This window comes from Channa argus, chromosome 12, assembly GCF_033026475.1.
Source record: "Channa argus isolate prfri chromosome 12, Channa argus male v1.0, whole genome shotgun sequence".
Lineage (NCBI taxonomy): Eukaryota > Metazoa > Chordata > Actinopteri > Anabantiformes > Channidae > Channa > Channa argus.
Window position 1 is genome coordinate 14007863 of NC_090208.1, and position 26654 is coordinate 14034516.

General features: G+C 42.6%; 1 protein-coding gene across 4 annotated transcripts in view; it reads left to right on the plus strand.

The window, feature by feature from the left end:
* The first annotated feature begins 1366 nt into the window (after positions 1-1366).
* Positions 1367-26654, plus strand: part of si:ch73-335l21.1 (insulin receptor substrate 1-B) — a 48376-nt gene continuing 23088 nt past the window's right edge. For 3 of the 4 annotated variants that reach the window (XM_067523376.1, XM_067523378.1, XM_067523377.1), the window contains exons 1-4: positions 1367-2291; positions 13164-13465; positions 13850-17021; positions 26328-26630. In XM_067523376.1, the coding sequence (XP_067379477.1) occupies positions 1943-2291; positions 13164-13465; positions 13850-17021; positions 26328-26443 (3939 nt within the window). In that variant the 5' untranslated portion in view covers positions 1367-1942 and the 3' untranslated portion in view covers positions 26444-26630. The remainder of the gene's footprint in view (positions 2292-13163; positions 13466-13849; positions 17022-26327; positions 26631-26654) is intronic. The other variant, XM_067523380.1, reaches the window with a different exon arrangement.

Genomic DNA, 26654 nt, shown 5'->3' on the forward strand with positions numbered 1-26654 from the left:
TATATGTACAGGCAGTCTGTAAATATTTATTCAAGTACATCAGACTAATCTGCAGTTTATCAAACGTACAGGAATCACTAATGAAACCAATATCAGTTTGTCCCACTCAGAGTTCGCTGTGACCTTTGGATTTTAATGTTTTTATGCAACATCTAATTACAGGTTGTGATGTAGTTAATATTAGTACTGCAGAATCTGCTGAATGTTTTAAAAACTTGAGTTAATAGATTAAAAAAATTATTCAGGGGAGAAAGGGGAATTCTTTTATTTTATTTTTTTAAACAAAAAATAGAAGAGTATGGACTCCCAGAAGCGCCGACACTGAAACTCCACAAACATTGGAACTGCTGCCTTCACATTCTGTGGGAAATATTGGAACTTAAGTGAGAAGACGTCAGATTAACGCTATGGTTTAATAAAAATGCAGTGAATGGGAAAACCTGTGCTATAACAATCATTAAACATAAAAAATTAAAGCCTCCCTTGAAAACACTGCCTGACAATAGTTCTTATAAAGCTTTGCTTCTGTGAATACTAATAGAATGAAAATGGAAAAGAAGTTAAAAGATGCATGTATGTATGTATGTATTTGGTATTCAGTGGACTAAGTTATTAGTTTTTATTGTATGATAAATTAAGCAACTACCATAGTTTGCCAAACACGTTTCACTGCGGCGACCCCACAAGGGACAAGCCAAAAGCCGCTGATCTCCACTTCTGGGTTTTAGCTATAATTATTTTTCAACCATTTTAACAAACTAAACATATATTGACTCCATGTAAATATAATTTTCTAACATTTAAGTAAATTAAGTGTATTTGTATGAATGTACTCATCCGGGTAATTTTTGTTATTAAACCTGAGTCCAAACTCCTGACAGACCATCTGTTTTTTCCCTTTACTTATTACAGCATGTTATTGTTTATTCATTAATGTTCATTGGTTTAATGCAATGTTTCTTTTTGGCTTTTATGATCCAGCATTTTGCTGTTGTCTGTAATACACAAGTCCTATACCTATAAATACATCCATGCACTTGGACATAATTATTTAATTGTATAACTGTGTGTATATCTGGTTCACCGTGTAGTTATTCCTAATAACAATCTATGCATTACAAAGCACCTTGATACATTATACTAATACTTGACAAAGAATATGCAACACCTGAGCTAATCATGTATTGATTGTTTTGTATTACCAAGTTTTTCCATTTTTTTTCTTACGTGGCTGTTGGCTACTTGCCTCTGTATCATTAAAACCCAACTAGGAGACATTGTATTGCAAATGCTGAGGGCAACTCTGGTGTCTGAGCTCAGCCTGGGTCCGTGAACGCACCGTGTCCCGGAGTACTAGTACAGCGCTGAGTGACAGTCCTGCTCCGCTCCTCTCCACGCCAGAAGACTCGACGAGAGCCGAGAAGGACAGGGGTGGGGGACAGGGCGAGGGACAGACAGAGAAACAGTGAGCAGCAGCGCGGGCTGTGTACTTTGAGAGGTGCAGTAAATGGGATTAAACCGCTCAGACAGTGCTTGGAAACACTGGCAGCAGCAGCAGTAGTAATAGTAATAGTAGTAGTAGTAGTAGTAGTAGTGGAGAGCAGGGGGTGCTCTGCGCCGAGCTGCGCCTCATGTGCTCGTCTGTGTGCGCCTGAAGAAACTTGCGCCGGTCCGTCCGTGGACGATTAAAACAGGAAACTAACAATAGCTGCAGCCGCCACCGACCCCTGGCCCAGGTTTGACCTCAGGGACTCGCAGTAGCGACCACGCCAGCCGTCCTCTGCCTCCCCTCTCACATGCCTGCGTTGATGTGGGAGAGAGGGAGGGGAGCGGAGCCGGGGGATGTTTGAATTACCTCGCTAAACTTGCAGAAGCGCCGCGAGAGAAACACGCGGAGTTGCGTTTATTTTGCAGGAATTTAGGGACACGCACGGTGGGTGTCATGGAGAGCCAAGCGGGCGACCACCACAGCTACGAGGACGTGCGGAAGAGCGGGTACCTCCGCAAGCAGAAGTCCATGCACCGGCGGTACTTCGTGCTCCGCGTCGCCTCGGAGCGTGGCCCGGCCCGTCTGGAGTACTACGAGAGCGAGAAGAAATTCCGCGGTAAGGCCCCCGTCCCGAAGAAAGCGGTGGCGCTGGAGACCTGCTTCAACATCAACAAGCGGGCCGACTCCAAGAACAAGCACATGATCGTGCTCTACACCCGGGCCGAGAGTTTCGCAGTGGCCGCGGAGAACGAGGCGGACCAGGAGGAGTGGTACCAGGCCATGGTGGACCTGCAGTGCAAAAGTAAGCAAAAGTCACGCACACGCACGCCCTCACGCGTGCATGCACACACTCAGCGGCGTACGAGGCTCCGCGTGAGAGCAGAAACGTGGCATTGCCCGCAGAAGCGCACTGCAGATCAGGACATGTTTCGTTCCTGGGTTTTGGATAATGTGCAGGAGTCAATTAAAAAGCATTGCAGCTTGCCAAGAGAAGTTTACATAGTGGGTAAATGTGGAGTAGGTCCACTCCCACTGCTGGCTGGTGTTCATTTTAGCAGTTTTAAGTCAGGTTCCCGTTGTTTACAAAGGACCTCAAATAGGAGTGTGTGTAAACACGCGCCTTTAGGCTGCAGTGGAGCTTATAGTCCTCTCCAGTCCCTATCACACTGGTGTCAGGCTTGATGTTTGTTCCCAGTTGTCTATCAGACTTTTCTTTTTTTTTTGGTGGGGGCATCTTCTCTGTCTCAAGTGGGCCTCTTCTCCCCTAAGTCAACTGCACAAACACACCCTGTCCACTTGTTTACTCTGTCTGCTCTGCTTCTCTGCTGACACTGCAAAATTACATCAGGCATTGATCTCAGAAGAAAAAAAACAAACCTAAATGGAGTCAGAGAGAAGCACCTCACTGTTCAGTCATGAGTCGGCCATTAAACATGAATATTTATGTCCTGATTGACTAGTTATGAGTAGGCAGCCTCAGTGCGCTCCATTAGGCATCTCATGCAGCGCATTTAATGCTGCTTCATGGTGCAAATATCACCCGTGTGGATTTTTCTCAGATGGTGTCTATCAGTGGCTGTGTAAACACAGCTGTCAGACCAACGGTGTTGAGCACAGCAAACTCATATCACCTGTTCAGTCCCCTTACACCCACCCACCCCTCCTCCCCCACTGTTAGAGTCCAGACAGGCCACACGGGAGGCATGACGCAATCTTGGCAAACGAAGACTTGAGTTCAAGGTGCTTCTTACACATGACCTGCTGCTCTGTTACATAAAGCAGCTGATTAGTGATGGGGAAATAAAACACCTGAGGAGAGAGAGCGAGAGAGAATGAGGCCAGCTTGCACACATTCAGATATATTTTATATTATATTATTTTCAGTTGGAGAAAGATTGGGCTTCTTCACGACCTCGTAAATGTTGCAGGGTGCTAGTTGGTGCGTTTTGGGAATGTGGTGTTATCTGCAGATTTAGACCTGGTGTCAAGATTGCCATCGTTGCCTTAACACAACTGTGTGTGTGTGTGTGTGTGTGTGTGTGTGTGTGTGTGTGTGTGTGCACTCTTCCCAAGTATTTGACAAGTTTCCGCGAAACAGGAAAGTGAACAGACACATGTTGGAGCACAGATGGAGATCTGAGAAAATTGAAAATTCACAACCTTTTCTACGCAATTTTTTGTCTATTTCTTGATTTTTAAAATTTTGTAATTATAATCTCTGCCACGGTTTAAGTGCCTCTGTACAAATAGGTGAGTATGTAATAAATCCTGTAGCTCAACAGCCCCCTTTGTCAGCCTTCCAGGGAAGCCAGACAACCCACTGTGCCCCGCGTCACCACGCTGTCCCTGTCATGAGTTGTTTATAGAATTACAGGTCCGGTGTTCACTGCACCGACGGCTTCACATCTCTTTCTTTTGTTGCTTCAAGTGTTGGGTTTCTCGTGTAAATCTCTCTCACTGACAGCCACAAAGGGCAGCAGCCCGGCTGCTGTGTAAACTCGCTCACTGGCAGGCATTTTCTGGTGGTATGTGCTGCAGCTCGTACACAGTTTCTGTTCATGTACAAAGTGAGGCCACACTAATAACACACACACACACACACACACACACACACACACACACACACACACACACACAATCTGGGCTTGTAGAGAGAGTTTTGTAAAAAGGGAGTGGATTGTAGGACGACCAGTTGCTGCCTAAACCTGTGTGTTTGAAAATAGCTTTTACACACACACACACACACACACACACACACACACACACACACACTCTCATGTTAAACACCGGATTCCTGCCTGTAATAACCCACCTCTGGTATGTGGAGCTCATACACAGTTTCAGGTCTCTGGTGTCTGTGCGTTGATTGAGCCCCCCCCACATGCCCTCATTTAGGGCACCTACAAAGGTATTAAATCACCTCCCGCTGAATGGGGACATCTTTACCTCCCCTCAGCTGAACGTGGAATCAAAGTTTTAGTTTTGACATAGTTTGTCCATGTTTTCCTGTGGGTAAGCTTCATTCACACTGTCCCACTTGACTGGGAAACTCACCTCAAGCAGCCCTTGAACCATTCACTATCACACGGCCTCCCCTCAAACCAGGGGTAATTATCCCACACGATCCAACTGCCGTGCAGGGTGATATTAGTACCCCAGTTCTTTATCCAGCTGAGTCCAGCAAGACACTTTCGGGCATACAGTATCAGGCTCGGGGGCAGCTATTTCCTCAGCTATTAGGAGTCAGTCGAGTGTGTAAAGGCTTAACCTCGATGAAGCGGTGGGAGGGGGAGGTGTGACCCACAATAGGGGTTGGCAAAGAAAACTCCCACAGCCCGGGCACCACCTCAGGAATTGTTGCTGACCTCAATAAAACAATACAACCGTTAAGTATAAACTTTGGAGCCACTGACGCTAAACGAGAGAGGGACACTATCTATGAGCACACGCACTGTCATGCAGGATAAACTTATCTAAGGAGCAAAATAAATACCCGATCAGGAGTCAGATAAGTGCTGTTGTTCCCGATTTAATGCTGGAACACTAATCTTATATCTGTATTGGATGTCTATTGATTGTTGAATTTATTTATTGTGCTACAATATGCTACATGGAAGGACCATGCATTGCAAGTGAGAACTGGAGATGTTGGAGGTAGTTACAGTTGAACTTTTGATTCAATCGCTTTCATGGAGTTTTGTGAATTTTGCTTCTTCCAAAGTAACAATTGACTCGTCATCGGCTAAGTTGAGAAGCAAACACAATAAATGTTCAATGTTAGTCATACAATGATATTCGAACTGAAGTATTTCCTGGAACGTCAGATTCGAGTAAGATCGCCTCTACATTAGTAAGAAACCTTCTCTACATGGGCTAAACACTACTCAGCGAATAATGGAAGGAGAAATGGATCTAAACAAAACAACAGGCAAAGCTAAGTCTTAAGGCCATGGAGAATGCTTTGCAAAATCTGATAGACAAAGGAAGGCCAATTTGGACCAGCTGGCGAAACAAAAGAGCAAGATACGCTGTTTCGTGGATGAGGACTGCTACAAGGTGGTGGAAACCAAACTGTTTGGTGAATTGGTAGCATAAATACCTCACTCAAAGAATCATTCCATACGCTTAAGCTCGAAAAGGATATGAATGGTGATCAGCATGGCTGGTTCGAGCCGAGGTCAAATTCACCCAGAAATCTTGGTGACAATGTTGCACGTTGGTTAACAGCTAAAATGAACAAAATAAAAATGTTATTCATTGGACCAGATCTACATTTTGATGCAATGACATTTTTACATTTCATGTGTTTGCAGCTCTAAAGAAAATGACATTTGAAACACTAAGAAGCAACATCTGTTTCCCAATATAATGATATGGTTATTCATGCTAATCCACAGCTTTTCCTTGTCTGTGAATCTGTTTTCTGTTAGTTCTGTGGATTACCGTCATGTAAATTTTGACACTTTTAGTACCACAGAACACATTGGCAATGTGTCAGTTTGAGTTACAGACAATATTTCTAAATGTCAACAAATCACATCAAAAGTTTGAAGAGTTTCGGCCCTTGGTGTGCACCAGAGTAAAATTGTTTCATTCTGCAGTGTCTGTGTGGCTCCTCTGGCTAGTGAGGTCTGGATCTCGCCAGCAGCTCGTCAAGTGGGCTGATTAAACGTTAAGCCGCGCTTAAGCAGTGCTCATCTCCCTAATTAGGCAGTAATTATTGTCTGGAGGGTCAGCTGCTGGTGGCGCAGTGCACTAATGAAGTCAAAGAGGAGAGAGCACAGGGGTGGATGTCATCATTACAGGACATTATTGAAAATAATCAGTTTGAATAAGCCCCATCTTTTTTGAGTGGGGCTCATCTTGTGCTCTATTAGAGCCTCAGTCCAGGCTGAAGAGCTGCCGCAGTATGTTTCCTCTGCATAAACCGTTTACATAGATTAACACCCTTTAATTTAATTTAACACAACAAGCTGGCCAGACCGGCTTCATCAAAGCCAGCTCTGCTTTGTTCCAGCTCGCCACAGTTACAGTAAAACATAGTGGGCACAAGTCAGTAAAGGGCCTCGAGCGCTTCTCTTTTATGTCTGTCTGTGTGGGGGGTCGTCGGGGTCAGCTCATCGCGGAAGCAGTCCGTCAATTAAGTGCTCACATTTTATGGACAGCAAAGTAAAGCCAGAGGCAACTTGATCCATTTAGTCAATGAGCGCCCATATGTTGAACATGATAGAGCTGTGGGGCTTTAAATGCATAGTAACCTTTTATAGTGGGCTGTATTGATCGCTCTGGGTTGATACTAGCCCATTACTGCTGTCGTAGTGGAGGTCAGGAGGTTCATGAGTTGGATCTATCAGCTTTACAGTGAATGCATTAGGAAGTTGGCGAGAAATTAGTGAAACGTCTTCCTCATCAACTGTTGTGCTGCTCCTCTGAGAGATGCAGTGCATGAGACTGCATGGACTGTACGCTATCGTTAGAGGATGTTTTTGAGCCTTTGTTATAAAAACTGCAAAAAGTAAAGGTAGTCTCATAAAAAAGTAAACCTTATTCTTTACTGTGAAGAATGAACCAAAACCCAGGAGTCCCTGAGTAAAATGACGTGGGAGAAGGGTAAAATATTTGGTTGGTCTCTGCATCCTACATCCAAACTTTTGGGTACTGGAGAGTTACAGCATTCGCATGAAAATGTGTACACCAAGAGAAAGTAAAATATACTTCTACGTATTATGAGTATAGCCTAAAGCTTGAATATAAATTTCTTTAAATTTCATGGGGTTTGCTGTTAAACTGCTTAAATAAATGGCCTATGCTTTGAAAAATTGCAGGAGGATCAAAACCATATCTATATCTTGTTAAAATAACTCACTATTTTGGACGTCTGGGACCAAAAAGAATGCAGTGATGTGGCAGTAACATAAAGTATTGTTCATATTTACTGTGAACTCGGCGGACTCTAAACACCTCTCGTCTGACTGCTGATTACCAGACTGTATGTTTACCAATTGTGAGCCAGTCCAAGATGGCTGCCAGTTTGTTGAGGGCGTCTGGGTTGCTGTTCTGAGATCTTCAGCTTTTTTCTGCTGTGCTTTTGTGCATGTCTTGTCAAGGGACAGCAAACCTTGGATGTGTCACAGATAATTTCATGCACTTTTGTGTTTGTGTGTGTGCGTATTTGCACTTCAGGCTAACACAAACCATATGTGAAATTAAGGCAAATACTCATGCAGGGGGAAGCATTGTGTCTCGAAGTGTGGGCCCAGATAGGGGATTACAGATGGTAGATGTGGATGAAGAGATAGGAAGTGGAGGAGTTGAAAAAGAGGAAAATGGGTACACATGTTAGCCAGAGATTAGATAAACTGTTTTCACTGCTGGGTGGCTCGTGCTCTTTCTCTCTCAGATACATGCTAGGACAAAATGTACACAGCTGTCTCCTATCTATCGGCAGTGCTAAACTGGTATGGCAGTGGGGGTGGTATAGAGGCACAGTAGCTGAGATAGGGGGAAGAAAATGGGGTTTAGCCTTCAGAGGTTTCTGTGCAGCTCTTTGCGGTGTTATGGTGCAGCACAGCATGCTAGGGCAGTGAGGTCAGAAACTTGAAACAGTACCTAGTGAGAGCCAGTCGGTTCAATGCCAGAGTAGTTTTCCATGATTTACATGCTGCGTTAGCTAATTAAGAAGAGGGATTTTATTAAAACCTTAATGTAAAATATTGTAATTTTTAATTAAGTGTCTATTTTCTGAACCAATTTTTTTATTTTTGCCTAAATTACTTAATTACGCATCAGTATTACTGATAAATATTGCTATTTGTGATAGCACCCCTCACAGCTGGACACAAACTTTTAGAGTCCCTTTTATCACATAGGAATATTGATAATTGGGAAAGTAACTTTAATCTAAGCTTTCACATAATATGAATTAATATATAATGCAAAATTTCTGTTTGTTACAGTATCCAGCCAAGATAAATTTGCTCTGGTAATGTTGGCAATGTCTAGGTAAAACCGTTCATCACTGACGCTCTTTGATTATGTGTCTAATCTACAGACCAACAAAAATACCTTCCTTTATTTTGGAATCAGTTATCTTTGAAAACATCTGTCTCAAACAATGAAAACCTTTTCCCTTTTTTGTTTATTACTTTCACAAAGTTTTTCTGTTCAAGTTTTGTGAAGTGGATGCAAAAGTATCTTTGTTGGGTCAACAAGTGGTTCATGTTCCACGTTTTTCTGCCCTGGAACCAAATTCTTTTGGAGTGGCCATTGCTTTTTAATGTAATGCAGATTTTTTTGCATGGCTGTCCCATTTGCTTATGAAACAATAGTACTTGGTATCTAAGTTGCATTTAAAGCACCCGGGCCACTACTTTTAGAACCCCACATATATTCTAGTTGTACTTGATGTACTGGATGTGCCTTAACAATTCCAGGTTTTTATGTTTCCTTCATTTGTGCAGCATAGCCAAGAGGTATTGTTGTTGTGTAACAAAACAGCCTTGAGGCTTAATATTGACGGGTGAATAAAGAATTGTTATTCTAGTGGGTCATGCTCTCATGCTCACCTAAAGCAAACAAACCTTCAATGGCACTACAGAAAACGAGATTGTCTTCTTGTGTACGGACATTTTTTAAATCATCATGGTGGATTCTAAAGAGAAATGTTCATATTTTGTAATAGTAATCATCATCTGAGCAGTGTTGAACCTTGCAGTTCTGCTTTTGATATTGACAAAACAAAGTTTCTGACCAGGTCATTAAATTCTGATGGCGTTATGAAATGAGGCTTGTCAGACATTCACGATTCAAAAGCCACATCATAATCCTTCTCTGTACCTGACCTGCACCCATACCTGGGGCAGTGTGGCATGTTCGGCTCCATTTATTTGCTTGCTTTGGTACTGGCAGACTGACGTCTATATTGATATTGTCCTTGTTTTCTTGTAATCGTTCTCACAGTCAGAAAACTTCTCAGACACAGCACACAATACCACATCCTCCGGTTGTTTGAGCAGGTAGGCGGAGGTGGAACCAAGTCTGGGGTTTGGAGTTGTTTTAAGAGAAGTGACAATGAAAAAAGTAAAGCCGCCTGCAACCTCTGCTCTGTTAAAGCCCTAAGATCCAGTTGTTTTCATATTATTTTAAAAGTTTATTATTTGCAACCAACATCAGAAACACTGTTTTAATTGCACTATGTGCAAAATATGGAAACACATAGTCTGTATCTAAGCTCAAGCATCTGACATCCGTCTCACTAACCATAGTGAGGGTCACACCTTTTTATTGGAAAGCTAAAATGCCACAGACTTCAGCTGTGTGTGAAAACCCTAAACTGAACGATGACGCGACAAAAGCTGAGTCCCAACTGTGCCATTTGAAACTTACCTACCAGGATGGCATAAAAGTCACCGGATTGCTGTAAGTAGACTGCTATTTAATAGTATTAAAAACTAAGGCCATTGTAGCTCGCGAACCGCTTCTACAGTAGCCCCACCCCACCTCCAAACACACACACACACACACACACACACAGAGTGTACCCTCAACACCAATAATTGAGTTGATATTTAAAATCGCAGTTGGAGAAAATTGGGATAGATTATGGCCTCATTATATACAGTCTGTGATCTCAAGGGATGCAGCTTGGGCACTGAATAAATCGGCATGAATAGTCTGCAGTATTGCATGTGTACGGTACCATTCTTCAGCCACATGTTAGGTCTACAAGGTTCATGTGTGGTCGTGCCAAAAGTGAGGTAAACAGCTGGTGCTTGAATAAGCCAGTGTAAGCTGTTTTCTGATTTCCAAAAAGATAAATACAGAGTCCCCTTGTATGAAATCTTTCACCCAATATTTATGTACCTTCAAGTTTGTATCAAGGTTGGCATCGCCCTTATTCAACCAGCAAACTTAATGCAGAGGCTTCATTGCCTCCAGGTGCATTTTGCTTTCATGTGCACAGGCTTTAGTCATTAGATTCACCTCCTGCTACGAACCTCTCTGTGTGCATGTTTTTCTGAGGGTTCATTATGTTGTATAGGGGCAGCGTTGTCTTACAGAGAAGCTGGCTGACTGATAAGTTCTCTATGTGGAGTGAAAAGAAAAAAAAGTTGTGCTTGCTCAAAAGCTATCATCATTGTCATTCAGTTTGCTGCGCTGTGAAGGAAAACCAGGGGCAATCTATAAAGTCAACCCCAGGATCATCCTCAGCATTAGGTAACTATAACGAAAGCTCTGTGATGCTTGGGTTAAATCTGCACCCTTGTAGGATTCTTGTAAAATCTCTCGAGGATTTTCTGCGCTTTTGAGGGTTTTTTGATAAGAGTGTCGGACACAGTGGCCCTAAGATCAAGAGTGTGTGTGTGTGTGTGTGTGTGTGAGCATGGAAGTGCTGTTGATAGCACAGTTGAGGTTTAAGGCTGCGCTGTACTCATAACAAACAAGGCTTGTGTTCTGCACAAGATATTTTAAATGGCCTCTTGAAAAGATAAAGATTCTCTTAGGGGAAATTGCTGCACTGCAATCCGAGTCAATCTCAAGAAGAAACGGGCTTAAAAGTGTAATTTTAACAAAGACTGTAATTTTATCTGGGCAATGCTAAAAATAAAAATGACAGATTTTCTCCCTTTTTTATTTTTTTAAATCCCTCCTTAATGTCTACTTAATAAGTCTGCAATCTTCTGCAGTCCCTCACTCCCTGGCTCATTGAAAAATCCCCAAACATCCCCTTCCTATTGTAAATCTAAATGTAAGAGGCGAACGAGCCTTCTTGCACACAACTCCTCACACAAACCAGGGAAAACGGCACATGAAACAGCCATGCATGGCCTTGACTGAGTCATCTAATGTAGGGGGAGTGCTTCCACATACACAGCCACTAAGCCACAGCCTCCATGGCCTTCAACAAAACATCTATTCTGGGTTTCTTTCAAGCTGTGAATGATCCTCCAATTTTAGGGAACGAAACTAGAGGACACGTCAGACTTCTCCCCCTTTTGCAATCACGAGAAAAAATGTTTTTCGGAAGAGGATCTGTGGAAATGTTTGACATACACACATTTAATATGGGGTCCACTGTGCATGCTGAGACTTCTTGTCCACATATGGTTGTTATTGTAGGATTTCCAGTAAAGGCTTGGAACAAACGCATGCAGACGTACAAGTTTATATTTGTAATTCTGTGGTCAGGTGATTAGGGCCCTTTTGAATAATATGATGTTTCACTCAGTTGCTTGTCAAAAAATCACTTGTCATGTCAATATTTAAACATGCCAGATGTGGCAATTTCATAAGGCAGGTGCTTCGATTCAGCATTATTCCACAAAGAACATCCTGTTCCCATGAAGGGGAAAGGTGAATGTTTGTTTCTTAAGTCTTGTCATGAGGTTGAACACTGATGGCAGTATGTTGTACAATGATGGCTGTCGTGCTCGAACATATCTAGCCTGGCAATTTGGGAAGACAAAGTAATGGGGGATAAACGAACTGTTCGGTGGCCTTTAGGTGCAACATTAGAATATGTTTTTCCCATTAGAAAAATTAGTACATAAATCATAAAATCCACAAACACAAATGGAAAAAAGTCAACACAAGCCTTTTTTTTTTATTCTATTTTGTACCATGATTTTCTTTTTAGATGCAAGCTTTTTATAAAAATGTCAGTGACTGCATTTGTTTTTCTAATGGATGAAAACTATTTTAATGTTGCACGTAAGGGCCACCATAAAAAGGGGCCACATTTGAGGAGCATTTTAGGGTGGTTCCTCAAAGAAGAATAGGAATCCACCCGAACAATGACTCACAACATGCTGTTCCTATAATCCTGGCCTTTTTTGGTCAACAGATGTGAGGTCCCTTGTGGCTGTAAATAAAAGATCTTAGAGGTAAATTTGTGATATATTCTGTGGCATTCTCATAGCTGCTGACAATGAGTTGCGAAGCATGACAGAATTAAAGTAATTGCCCCGGGTAATTTCCTGTTTCAGATCTGTGAACAATACGGTGACTTAAAATACCAAACAGGTGGCCAAATATTAAGTGCCTAAGCATGTCTCCTGCCTTTGTATTGCCCTAAGTAATCCAGAATGAGATCTCACAAAGAGGTTTCTCGTCTGTGTTTCCTTATGCCAATAACTTCTGAATGCAGAAGACTTCACACAAAGTGTGAATGGACTCCCTGGATTACTGCTGAAACACACGAGAATTTATTAGTTTGAGATGCCAGTTTCTTGTCAGTAGAGGTGTTCCAGAGAATGGAGAACATTTGAAGGGCTTATTGAGTGCTTGCTGTTTTTGGCATTGTTTCCTTTGATTTTGGAAGATTCTCTTGTTAAGCATTTTCTAGGTTCACTGTTGCTTACTTTCAGAGTCATCTTTCTTAAGTAGCATTTCCACTGTCAGCCTTTTTTTTTTTTTTTCCACACTGATATGTGTGTTTCTGTCATGGTATTTGTGTGCATTTGAAAAATGAAACCCCAGTGAGACCCGTCTCACAAGCGGCTGAATGCAATCTGGTTTAAAAATCAGTGAAAAGCTCAAATCAGCACAGCTTACACAATAAAGGCACCTTCATCCTCTGTGAGGTAAATGGTGGTTTACCTGCTGTCCTCTTTTTATTTTTTATTTATTTATTTTTTCACTCGACTAACTTTTTAATCACTTTCTGTCACTGAAGGTAAAAACCCTACTGAGAGTGGAGCTGCAGGGGACTATGGAGTGCCCAATCCTGGACCTGCATTCAAAGAAGTTTGGCAGGTGAAGGTGTGGCCCAAAGGCCTGGGGCAAGCCAAGAACTTGGTGGGCATCTACCGCCTTTGCCTGACTGACAAGACAGTCAACTTTGTCAAACTCAACTCCGATGCTGCCGCTGTGGTGCTGCAGCTGATGAATGTCCGGCGTTGTGGTCATTCAGAAAACTTCTTTTTTGTCGAGGTGGGACGTTCTGCTGTGACAGGCCCAGGCGAGTTCTGGATGCAGGTGAGCTTGTAATCTTCGGTCCCTGTATATTGACAGATCTGCACTAAAATACCACATTTTAGTAAACACACTATAATCAACAGAATGAAAGAAGCTGATACCTCCCCCCAGAGAGCAGCAGAAACTGCACAATAAACAGCACAACAACATGTTATAGTTATAATATAACTTGTCCAAGTACAAATAAAATGCTGAGAATTTGTCACTTTTTCTACAAGTGGTAAATAGAATCTGTGTTTGTGCATTATGGCATTCATGTTGACAGCCCTAGTTTGATATAATTAAAGAGCGGTTTTGAAATAAGAAAGAAGGTTACACAAATAAAATTTGATACTTTCAAAATCATAGTTTACTGTATGAGAGAGTTCTTGTGTCCCATTATAGGTGGATGATTCGGTGGTCGCCCAGAACATGCATGAAACATTACTAGAGGCCATGAAGGCACTGAGCGAGGAGTTCCGTCAAAGAAGCAAATCTCAGTCAAACTCTGGTCCTGGAGGAGGTGCTACTGCTTCTAACCCTATAAGTGTTCCGTCCCGCCGCCACCACCCAAACCCTCCTCCCAGCCAAGTGGGATTCACCCGCCGGCCCCGAACTGAGCCACCTGGAGGAACTAACAGTGGAGCAGGAGAAAGCAGTGCCAATGCTTCCCCAACCACACGGCACAGCTTCCCAAGGTCTCGCACTGCCAGCGACGGGGGGAAGGGAGATGATGGGATAACGGGGACCATGGTAATCCAAGGACCTTGTTCCAGCCCCTCCACCAATGGCTCATGCTCCACCACTCCAATTCTGAGTTTGAAGTCAGCCCATTCAGTCCCCACCACAGCTGCTAAAACTCCTCTTGCATTGATGCGCTCCATCTCCACCCCAGTACCTTCCACAGCCCCAAGCCTCTCCTCTAGTTCTGGGCATGGCTCTGAGTTTGGAGGTGTAACATCTTCTGCTAGTGCTGGAACAGGGTGTGGTGCCTACAGTCATGTCCCTTCCCAACGTGCATCTGTCTCAGGCTCACCCAGTGACTACTGCTCCTCAGACGAGTATGGCTCTAGTCCTGGGGATCACACACACCTCCCCTCCCCAAGTCTCCCTGGCAGCTCTGTTGATAGCATCAGCAGCCATTCCCTTGGTGAGGAGGGAGCCAACTATATCCTGATGAGCCAACGTGGAGGTAACAGCAGTAATCAAGGGAGTTTGACATCCAGCTCCATGCCAGTACCAGGAACATCAGTTTGTGGCACCCAGCCAACATCCAGGAGAGTGTTGCGCCGCTCCTCCAGTCGTGAATGTGAAGCTGAACGTAGGCTGTTGAGCAAGCGGGCTTCTTTACCACCTATGGCCCTGGATAGGCTGGCCCCACGTCAGCGCAAAGCTGAGGAGCCAGCAGATGAAGATTCAGCTGATTATGCTATCATGTCGAGGAGCACCAGCCGCGAGTCCTTTACTTCCACGTCATCTTCCACACAGAGGGAAGCTGTCATGGGTGCTGGGTCTGCAGGAGGTTACCTGGATGTGGCGGGGGAGTTCAAAAGTGAAGGGGGTAGTGGAGCAGGTGTTAGTGTAGATTTAATTGTGGACAATGGGTATATGTCTATGCTACCTGGCGTCACTCATCCTCCAGTGTCCCTGTCCCAGTCAGCGGCTGTCTCTGTCCCAGACTCAGACTCCAAACCTGCTGATGATTACATGGCCATGACCCCTAACAGCAGCGTTTCCCCACCACAACAGATCCGGCCACCAACGTCTGACGGCTACATGATAATGTCACCAAATAGCAGCTGCTCTCCAGACCAGCGTGGAGGTCTTTCTGGTGGGGCCTGGGTGGGCAGTGGCAGCGCAGAAAGCAGGGCAGGCAGCGACTACATGAACATGTCTCCAATCAGTGCACGCTCTGTAAATGGCAGCCCCCCACCTCTTCAGCACATTGGTCATTCAGAGACCAATTTTCAACAGGAAGCCCCCAAAATGGTGTATTCTTACTATTCTCTTCCAAGGTCATACAAGCATAACCCCTCCGCTGGACACTTTGACGATGGGCCTGGACGAGGCAGGAGGCCCAACGGGTGTTGTAATAGAGGAGTAGGAGGAGGTAGGGCTATAGGAGGTCGTCAGGAGCAACCAGCAGTAGGGAATTCAGTTGTTGGATGTCACCTCTCACTCTCCTCATCCTCGTACTCCTCCAGCTCAGCCAGCAGTGAGAGCCTTGGGGATAATGAAGACAGAGCTACACAGGCAGGGAGCACTGTGCCTGGGGGAACTCCAAAGCCCAAAGATGAGAGTAAGCTCCAGCAGAAACGGGGTTCTGGTGGGTTGTCCAAGCAGGGTAGCAATACTAGAAGCAGACCTGTGAGCCTATTTGTTGATGTATCCAAGGCTAACACCCTTCCTAGAGTTCGCGAGAACCCCCTGCCCCCTGAACCCAAGAGCCCTGGGGAGTATGTAAGCATTGAGTTTAAGGGGGAGAAATGCAATCAGACTGGGGTTAGAGGAGGGCGCGCCAGGGCTCTTAAGCATGGATTGTCACTGCCTCATGGATCAAGCAGTCACCATCCTCAACACAGGCCAACTTCTTGCTTAGGAAACTTTATCCCCATCTCCCGTAGCCCCTCTGCCCCCATCACTCCCCCGGCTGCCTCAGAGTATGTGAATATGGACCTGGGCCCTTCCCCATCCCCCTCACCCCTCTCACTTACCCCACTAGTTTTCCCCTCTTTTCACACCCCTCCCACTCCTCCAGCTCTTGCTCATGCCCCCACAGCTTGTGATGAGGACAATACTAGCACTCATGAAGAAGTTGTAAAGGTTGCTGAAGCCCCCCTTAGGAAAAGAAGAGAGAGTGTACCATCAGTTACAGAGTCTGAGTCACCTACATCTTGTGCAGATTACACAGAGATGGCGTTCAGCTTGAATAGCAACACTCTCCCCAGGTCATCATCCAATGACTCCCCCAAACCCTCTTCACCCACAAGGACTGTTTCAGTACTTCCACGAGGTCTAGACTTTCCCCTAACCAAATCAGGACTCAACCTAGACCACGGGGCTAAAGTTATCCGGGCCGACCCCCAAGGACGCAGACGGCATTGCTCAGAAACCTTCCTGGCTTCACCTTCCCTCACCACCTCTACCTCTGCGTCCTCATCTTCTACCGCCTCCCTCTTTCCAGAACATGCTCAAGCTGTGGCTCGTCGGCTTGGCTTTGAAAGCATGCTGTGGGGAAACGGTGCCATGAGTGATAACGTGGCTCAAGCGCCAACTCCTGGACAGCAGTCCATCTCCACAAACATTTTACCCACAGAGCATGGCCTTAACTACATTGACTTGGATTTGGCCAACAAAGACAGCCCCCATTTGGGCCTGGATGGGCAGACAAGCAACCAAGCTTCTTCTCGTCTTTTCTCCGTACTGGGCGGAGGTTCTGGAGTCGGGGGAGTGGGCACGTCACTCAGCAGCAGCAGCAGCAGCAGCAGCAGCTCCAACCTCAACACATACGCAAGCATCGACTTCTATAAATCAGAGGAGCTGAGGACACATCAGAATGGAAACAAGGAGGGAACGGGTAAGAGTTTGGATCTATTACACTATTTCACAATTTTTGTCATCTTCCTCTCCCTTTTTTTCTACGTGTTTTCTCCTGCATCATTTAGACTGGAAAAAAACATGCTTTCAAGATAATCCAATAAGGTGCAGCCTCCCTTTATATCTATGCTTCTAATCAAGCTTCACCTGGCACCAGGAAAGACACTACTCGGCTTTGTATGATAATATAAATCCACAATATATAGATCGGCTGCTCTCATAATTAGTTAATTGATTTTGATGTCTGGGCCTTGGTGTGTTTCCAAGGACGTCAGCATGGTTCTTACCGTATGTGATTATATGCACCATCAAAGGCCAGATATAACCTATTGGTTAATATCCATATTCTGTAAAACAATTATTGATCCTCTTTGATTGTTTTAAGTAGTCTTTGTGCAATACCCACTCATTTTAGGTTTTCCTTTATTGCTCGGAGATGTGTGTTGTATTATTCTCTGGTTGCGCTATTGTTTTTCAGAGATTAGAACCATTTCAGACATCTACCCACATTGCCAGTCTTAGCAAATGAAACCACTCAGACTTGATATTGACACGTTCCACTCCAAGTTCAATACAGTTGAACTTTGACCTGTGTTCTGTCGACCCAAGATCCTCCAAACTAACATGGGCAGGAGAAAGCAGTGCAGGAGAAAACATATTTTTCCATGGTCACATTTCTAAATTTCTTTTGAGTTTCTAGAACACTAGAGCTTTTAAAATTATTATATGAAGGAAAGAAGGCACGAATTCAAACAGGGGTTGTAGATTTGGCTATGAAAATATCACTTACTGTAATTTGTATGTTGCATAATCTGAGCAGAAGTCTTTTTCTCTATTTTTTTTTACTGTTATAAAACAGTTATGTTATTATGTACTAGTATAAATTGACTTGCTAATAATTTCCAGGGCTCTTGCTCTAAAATAATAATGAAATTTAGTTCCAAATTTCCATATTACAGACCGTGCATATGGACAGTGCTGTAGCTGCTATGCTTCCAGACTCTTTTGTTATAACAGAGGTCAATGAGTGCATATGATGAATTTTCATTGTATTTACATCGTTTCCTACTGTGTAAGGCCATTTCTAGCTGTGTGCCTCCACCACAACTAAACAATGCCTCAGCTAGGTCACCGTGAGACGTTTCCTCATAGCAAACCAGTCTTTTTGAGCTGCTGTCTGCACTAAATTGGCCCGTTAAGAGGTAGACTCCTGCAGTTTAAGCAGATAGAGCAGCATTTAAATGGAGAGGTGGATTTATATGAATCAGTAAAGCACTCAGTAGTCTTACTTAACCTTCCACAGTGAGGCTTTTGTGATAAATGCATCCTGCCAGGCCTTGTTGTTTATATAGCCCTGCAAGCTTCCACATGATTTGTACCATAGGTTGTGTTAGATTTAAGCCCCCTGGGTTTTTTGGTGAACATTTCATAGCTGGGCTCTACGTTTGGATTTAATAAAGAATTTAAGGCATTAGCAAAAATTCATCATGGGATCTTGCGGTGTGTGTGCAGCATGGCTCAGCTCAACATTTGGCTTACATAGATTCCACAGATGGAAATGAACGATCAGCCTGCATCCATAAGGCCCTGTGTTGGCTTTATAGGGAAATGGAGGTATTCCTGGTGGAAGAAGGCAGTGTTGTTGGGTGGGTTTTAAAAAGCGGTGTTCGCAGGCTACCACAGGGTATATGGGCTCTGGTTGCGGAGTACGTCAGCGGGGCAGTGTGGGGGAGAATGTTACACATTGGCTGTGAATGTTGAGATGGAGCCAGTGTTTCACTCATACAGCTCTCAAATGCCTCTGTACAGTGTGCCCCCTCCTTTCATCCATCCATTCCTCCTCCCCCTCTTTCCTCCTCCAATAAATGATCCTTTTGTTCGAGTGTTTTTGCCGCGGTGGGCTGGCAAGCCTCAGCAGGGCCAAACCCCAAGACTAGTGGACTCTCCTGAAACTGTTTTTCTTGCCATCCATAATTTGTGTTTCTTTTTGCATCTTTTCTTACTTTTTTCATCTTTACTGCTGTCTTTGTATCTTTGTTTTTCTTTTTGACTACTTGTCCTCACGCTTATTCCTTCTCCGCAGTCTTTGTCCTCATTTGACATCTAGGCACATGAATTTTTGAAATTCCTTTCCTCCCTTCTCTTCACTACAAAACTATTGTTCAACTTTTGTTCACCAAAACCTCGCTTGTGTTTATGCCTTTTGCACATTGTGTTTCACTCCATCTTTTAAACAGTCACATAGAAACAAAAATCATTTTTAGTATGTAGAGCAACCAGACATGACACAAAAATGAAAAGCAGAAATGCACAACTATTCTACCCGTAGCTACAAACAAAAACAGTTCAGAAACGATTAATTATCTTGTCTGTGTGGATACTGTGTGCTTTTTAAAGAATTCTGCTCCGCTGTAATTGCAGGGATTTTTTTTCCTTCAAACAGGCACCAGCTTGTAAGGGAAAAGACTGTGGATGTCTCAGGAGCGCGTACTTTTGGTTCAGAAGGCCAAAGGCTAAAATTGAATGTCAGTAGTGGGACATCTGCCAGAAACGATCCTTTTGAATAGTGGTTATGTAATATGTAAAAAAATAGTCTCTTGGGATTTAGATAACAGGGGAAATGCAATGTGAGTTCTTTCATTTCGAATAACATCTTTTAGATGAAAATCCAGATGAATCACAACAAATGTGATGTGATGATGTCTGGTGTGTATGTGTGTGTTCTCCCCTTGCGGCACACATTTTAAGGCTTTGTGTCTGTATATAGATAATATGAGTGTCTGTGTTGATGTGTCTGCTTTTTATGAGCGTTGAGTTCAGCCAAAGTGTGACCGCAATGTGTATATTTCACTTAGCTAAGAGGATCTGTTCGTGTGCGTTGGTGTTTCCCACACAATGGAGGAGTGTCGTGACCTTCAACAGAACGTGGTGACCCATTAGTTTATAAAGTGGAGAAGCTTCTTGGGACAAAATGTTAATAAATCAGCCAACACTCTCACAGTATCCTCCAGTAAACCATGTGAGAGAATTTTATTATTCTCGGTATATACTTCTTTTATTTCTTTACCATCTGGAGGGGGGATGTGTTTGCCAGGCTCAAAATACACTGTAGCCTTTTTTAAATTCATTTCTTGAAACATCCTGCTTCACCCCCCTAGGGATAAAGACCCATCTGTAACCTTAGATGTAAAGAATATAAAAATAAAATTAGCTATAAACTTAGAAATAGAAAGCTTGCCACATACACCCATTTGGATTTCATCCCTGATTATTGCATTAATAGTGTATAAAAATCTAAATTAAGTTGTGTTTGCTGTTCTTCGGTTCTGAATTACATGAACACTTTTCTTGTTGTTGACAGTTTGCAAAAGCAAAACAGTTTACATTTCTTTGCCTTTCTGTCTTTCTCAATGCATAACTGACCAACTGGATTAGTACAAACTCTGTGTGTGGGTGTGGCTGTGCAAGCACAATATGCATATACTGTTTATTCTTTTATCTTTATTACTTGTCAAATTGTTAGGTACATGGTATACATTATAGATTGACTGTTTTTTGTGAGAGAGTATGTGATTGAGTGAGAAATTAGTCAGTGAGTTGTATTTTTATTCCAGGTAAGGGGTAGTGATGCGGATTAAATTGTGTATTCTGGTGTGTATAATCTTATTATGGTATACTGTTTTATAAATCTTCAGAGGAAAAAAAAGATAAGTTGTTGATAACCAAAATAGCCAAAGGTGAAAGTCTGTTATAGCTTTGGTTGATTTTACTGGTGCACAAAGTTCTGAAAAATGTGTTGTGATTTGTAGATATTTCAACATTAATTTAAAAACCTCAACAATTTCCAAGGTATAAGAGCAAACATGAGCTGGAAATATAAATGAAACCCAAAAATTGCCGGAAGACATTACACTCAGATGCTTCTGTAATTGGCACTGGGCATTTTAGCACCTTGTAGGTTTATTGGTAACACTTCTGCATTTCTTGGCCCAGTTGGCAGCAGGTTGGCACATTCCCACCTCCTCAAAGATCCAGGTCATGTGTGCCAGGAAGAGGTAAATGTAGAGCAACTAGGAAGCAACCAGGAACACCCCTACAAACACACTGCAAAGTCCTCTTATCAATCAAAACAGCCATAAACATTTGAAGTCATACTGTTCATAGGATTTAGCATTAACCTTCTTGAAGATTTTAACATGGATACATATTTTTATATCAAAAACAGCAGCTTGAAACTTATCTTTGGTTTGAGAAGTGACTGAACCAGAAGCACAAGCAGACAGATGACTAACATGTTATCTAAATCGTTTTATGTGGAGGTAAAATGCGAGGCGAGAGCATTGGAAATGTCAATAATAATTCATCACTGCACATGAAAACTGAGCACACACAACTATGATAAGTACAGTGAAAGTTAAGACAAAAAGATTGTTTAGTTCTACCAAATGATCTTGACTAACTTGAGAGTTTGTCTAAAACGTTTCTTGTTAGACTTCTTTTTAGCAATGTCTGCATGTTCTCAGCAGTTAACTTGCTGAATTCATGTTATTTTTACTAGTAGAAATGATGCCAAAAGCTACAAAAAAGTATTTTGCATTTGTGTTGAGAAAATAAGACAAAGTTGTACTAATTCTGAACTGTCCCTCATGTATTCAGGCAGTAAATCATTAAACGTTCACCTTGGGTCTGATTAATGAGTCCATGGTGTAACAAATGGCCCATACATTCATTCCTGGGGACACTAAACTTGCCTCACTTGGTGTTTAATTCAGGACAACACTGGGTTACACTAACAGTACTAGTAGTGTTATGTAAAGCACATCCACGTGGATGGGACATGACCCCAAAAGAGTGTGAGGCTCAGTTTATCTGGTGTGTGTTGTGTGTTTTGTGTGTGTTTTTTTTTTTTTTTTTCTTACCGGAGGCTGACAGCATTTCAGCCTGCTCATATTTATGCAGAGTGTAAAGACGCACAGATGTGAGGCTGAAACTGAACTGCAGCATGAACATGTGGACGGCAAAACAAAAAGTTGAACATTTAACCCTTACAATTTCCTGGATAACACGCAGTTGAATCTATTTATCAGCATCTTTTCTTTCATGTTCTGAGCGTGACTGTTTTAAGATCAAACTCAGCAACCAGCAGTGATGTGTTTAGTTTCAGCAATTTCATAATACCAGATTTTACCTACTAATTAGCGTCCAGACTTTTTTTATTCAGCTGTTGTATAATTGACTGGATGGATATGAAAAACAGGGCGAGGTGGGAGGTACACCCCTGCATCTTAAGATTACATAATTGGCTGGGAATTAGCTCACATTTCTCTGCAGTGCAAAACTTTCCTTCATTAGCATAATTACAGCATTTCACAACCAGTTTTCCCCCACAAGAAGAACAAGCTGCAGTAACATGGGGACATCAGAAAGAACTGAATCCTTTTCCTTTTTGTTCAAGCAAGCATTTACATTTAGATATGCCTTTCTTTGAATATTATCACAGTAAATAGGTGTCAGAAAGCACAGACACCAAAGGATCTCCTTTAATTTGTTTTCATTAAAGTTGAGGACGTTTCGTTCTCTGAAGAATAGCTGGTGTTGTTTGGGTGGTCTGTTCAGGGAGCCAGAGAACTTGCACCGCACATGACAACAACTTTCCTCTGTTTGGGTTTTCAGTGAGTCCTGAAGGTTGCATCTGTCCCACATGTGTATATCACTTGAAAGCTGTTCTTTCTTTTTCCATGGATGCATTAAAATAAGTGGAAACCGAATTTCAAGATGGCATTTAGTCAATCAGACAAGATGTTTTGCAGCTTCTGGGTTTGCTCTAACATTTTGCCACTATGTGCACATGTGCACTGACCTATAGATTTTTCTGTACTTTTCTAGGCTCTGGGAAAATTTCATAATTAACATTCACAATAGAGTAAAAACTACATTGATTACAGTTGTCAACAAATTTACAGATGTCTCTTTTATAATAAAGGTAAATAGAGAAAATGCTTCCAGGGCTACAGAGGTACATTTTTGTTGTAGCATCACAAGTGGACATTGGGTCTCCTTTAATACATCCATGTTTTGACTTCAGCTACAGACTAGGCGTTGAGGTTGTGTGTGCTCTGCAGCAGTGTTGTCTCATTACAGGCCCTTGCATCGGTCCAATTAAGCAAATCCTAGGGCTAAAGAAGTAATCTGAGTTAAAGACCAGCACACTTCCACAGCTTGATGCTGGATAATCAAGCTCTCTCTCTCTCTCTCTCTCTCTCTCTCTCTCTCTCTCTCTCTCTCTCTCTCTCTCTCTCTCTCTCTCTCTCTCTCTCTCTCTCTCTCTCTCTCTCTCTCTCTCTCTCTCTCTCTCTCTCTCTCTCTCTCTCTCGCGCGCGCATGCACACACACACACACACCCCCCACTGATCAGTGTGCAGCATCAGAAGGCAAACGGCAAAAACAATCAGCAGTGCAAGTCATAAAACAAATCTCTAGAAGTAAAGAGCAGCTTTTATGTCAGCAGGATTGTCACATGGCTTTGCCGCTTTACCCTACTTTAAGCTGTGTGCAGACATGTCCACAAACCTGTGTGAGCCAAAAAGTCTATAGTGTAAGATTAGAGGACAAAGGAAGAGCCTGCACAGGGACCACTAATGTGATTTACAAGTTGTTTCTGCAAACAAAAAATTGCTAAATCTACTCACCTTGAGTTACAATAAGCTGTATATTGATAAGTGAGCAATAAGTGTTTCACTCTCTTCACTATAGTTTCTAGTTACTAATACTAGTTTGACTAACAAGTCTGTGAATTTGAAAGCTTATCAGGTTGCAGAGTGGTTTATAGTATTAGGCCTATATAGAAGGATTTTACAGCGATAATCTTTTATACAAACACAGATTGCACATTACAAAGTCATCCATCTGGAAGGACATTTGCACATATCTGCATGCAGAAATTGTCTTTGACGTTAATGAAACTATCTACTTACAATATGACATTCATTGATGGATGAAACTAGCTCTATCTATAATGCTAAATCAATCAGATTTTTCTTTAGGGGAATATAATTTCCGGTGTTAAGTAATCGAGCCAGCTGTTCACTTTACTGGACCATCAGTCGATGTGGAAACATTCAAACTGGAGTAGCTGGGACACGGGTGGGATATGGGGAATCTTGTTGGGGGCTTTTTGATTAGGGGGTTCAATGGTGTCATTTAAAGAAAAGTGGCTTTTGTGCCTCCACAGGAAGGTGATGTTAGGACCTGCCATTGTGTGTTTCAGATGTTGCCAGAGGTCGTCTCTGCCACAGACTAATCCACAGAAAATGGGAGGTTTTGGTTCTGCAGGATGAATAGAGACTAAATCTCCAGTGTTTGTGTTTGTGTGCATGAGTGCGTGTGTGTGTCATGTGGTCTCTGAGCACTTGTTGAACCTTCAAACTGGCTTCCCCTTTAACCAGGTTTAAAATACAACACTGGTCAGTTGAACTGTTGTTGAAGGCTCTCTCTCCCTCACACTGTCTCTGCTCTCCTACTGTTATTATCTGCCTCATTTTAACAGACACACACTGAAAAGGCCTTTTCATCAGGCACTGTTGACTCTCAGACACTAAAGCTGGAGAATGTAGAGGATGGACGAGGCTTTTTGTTTCTAGCAGATAAGGAGCGTTGTACCATGGAATTCAGTGAAGTGAACCTTTTTTCTCTTTGAAGCTCCTCAATTGTATAAGATAAACAGTTAAAGAGGAGGAATTGTCTCTGATGTGTTATAAGAAAAACTCATTCATTTTCTGCACAGACAGTGTTGGGTAACAGACAGCTGAAGCACTTTCAAAGCTTATATGGGCATAAAACTCTCCCAGTTGGATCATACGCACGAAAGATGAGCACTGCTTTAGAAATGATCTGGTTCTGCCATTAAAAAGTCAAACATATTAAAAAATGTAACAAGAGAAGCCAACAGAGCTTTGATTTCTTGTGTGTGTGTGTGTGTGTGTGTGTGTTTGTGTGCTGCGAGTAAGCAAAAGTTAAAGCGAAATTCAAAGATTTCAAGTGGATCTATTATATTAACAGCTCAACAGAGCAGTTTTTTATTAATATGTTGTTTTGAGTCAGCACTTTATTTTCTGAATCCAGCAGATTTCTCTGAATCTAGTTTAATAAATGGGATTTTTTTTGCCATTATTTCTGTGATTGTAAACTGAATGTTCTGAAAACAGATGGGCATTGTGATTTTATACAGACCAGATGATTTATAGCAAAAATCATCTGAATGTGAATTTAAAATTGTTAGTAAAAAAAACATATGAACCATTTAGCATTTAGGTGGTTTGGGTCAGTTTTAGATAAATAGTAGTGCTATATTTAGTTTATAGAAGTGCTCTTAAATTACACAAAAGACTTTTGTGTTTCTGTGTTCAAAAACAGGAAGGAATCATGTATTGCGCAGGGTTCCTGCTGAAAATAGGACTACTGAGAAGTCGAGGCCAGAAGCTGATTTAGTCACTGATAGGGCTGTGGTGGTAACTGAAAGGCTGTCGGTATCTCTGCCAATCACTCACTGAAGCCAGCTACCCACTCGCCGAGCGAAGCTATTCAATTGGTCCAGGTTCCTAACTTGGCAAGCCAGTGTATATGTAACTGAATCGGCTGGTCACTGGGATTCCTATGCTAGTTACTAGAATCTCTATGCTGGACGTGGAGTAAATTGGCCATTTCAAAGTAAAAGCTCAAATTGTCAGGTCTGACTCAACACTTTAAGCCGCTTAAAATTGAGTTTTAAACGTGTTGTCTAGATATGCTAAATAATGCTCGTCTTGTGGATGATCAGTGCCAAGCTAAGCTTTGAGGTTTTCAGAAATAATGAGGACAACTCGAGCCAGCTAGCCTGTTAAAGCTAATCGTATACTGTAAAACACTGCATGCCCACAGTTTGCTTGCTTGTTTTGTATTTAGTATTATCCTCAGTGTTTTGTGTCCTTCACTCTGTCAAAGACAGCTGAGGTCTGTTTGACACTACATGTGCTTTATCAGCAGATTTGCAATGTGACTTAAAGCAAGACAAGCTACTCCAGTGTGAAAAAGGTCAGAGTTTAACGAGGATTCTACTGATCTACAACTGTCCTTTCCTTAAAGCAAGTCTCCATTCAGCATGTGAAACACTACAAGGGACTGCATTATGTAGAAATATGTTCCAGCTGTCGTGCTTCCCTTGTGTATTAAAGTATACAAAATATTCATTGTCACGGTTATTTTATGTTACATATTTTACCACTTCATGTATACTTGTCACTTTCTTCAGCATTTCTTCACCACCGCCGTCCAGATCCCAGCTCTGCCAGCTGGAAGAAGAGTGATGGGGGGGACAACACTATGGCCCCAAGGTTCAAATACAGCTGCACAGCACAGGGTGTCTGACAGGAAAAGCCCATCCAAAAAGCTACTACAGCAACATCCAGGAGGCATCATGGAGAAGCAACAGGGCAACACCAACGGAGGAGCTGTGCATCCTCCCTGTACACTCATCTGTCAGCACATCTAGCCCAGAAAGAACATCACAGGATGGCTGATACCACACCTGCCCTCTCAGCTTAAACATTAAGAGGTGAAAGATCTCATTGTCAACTTA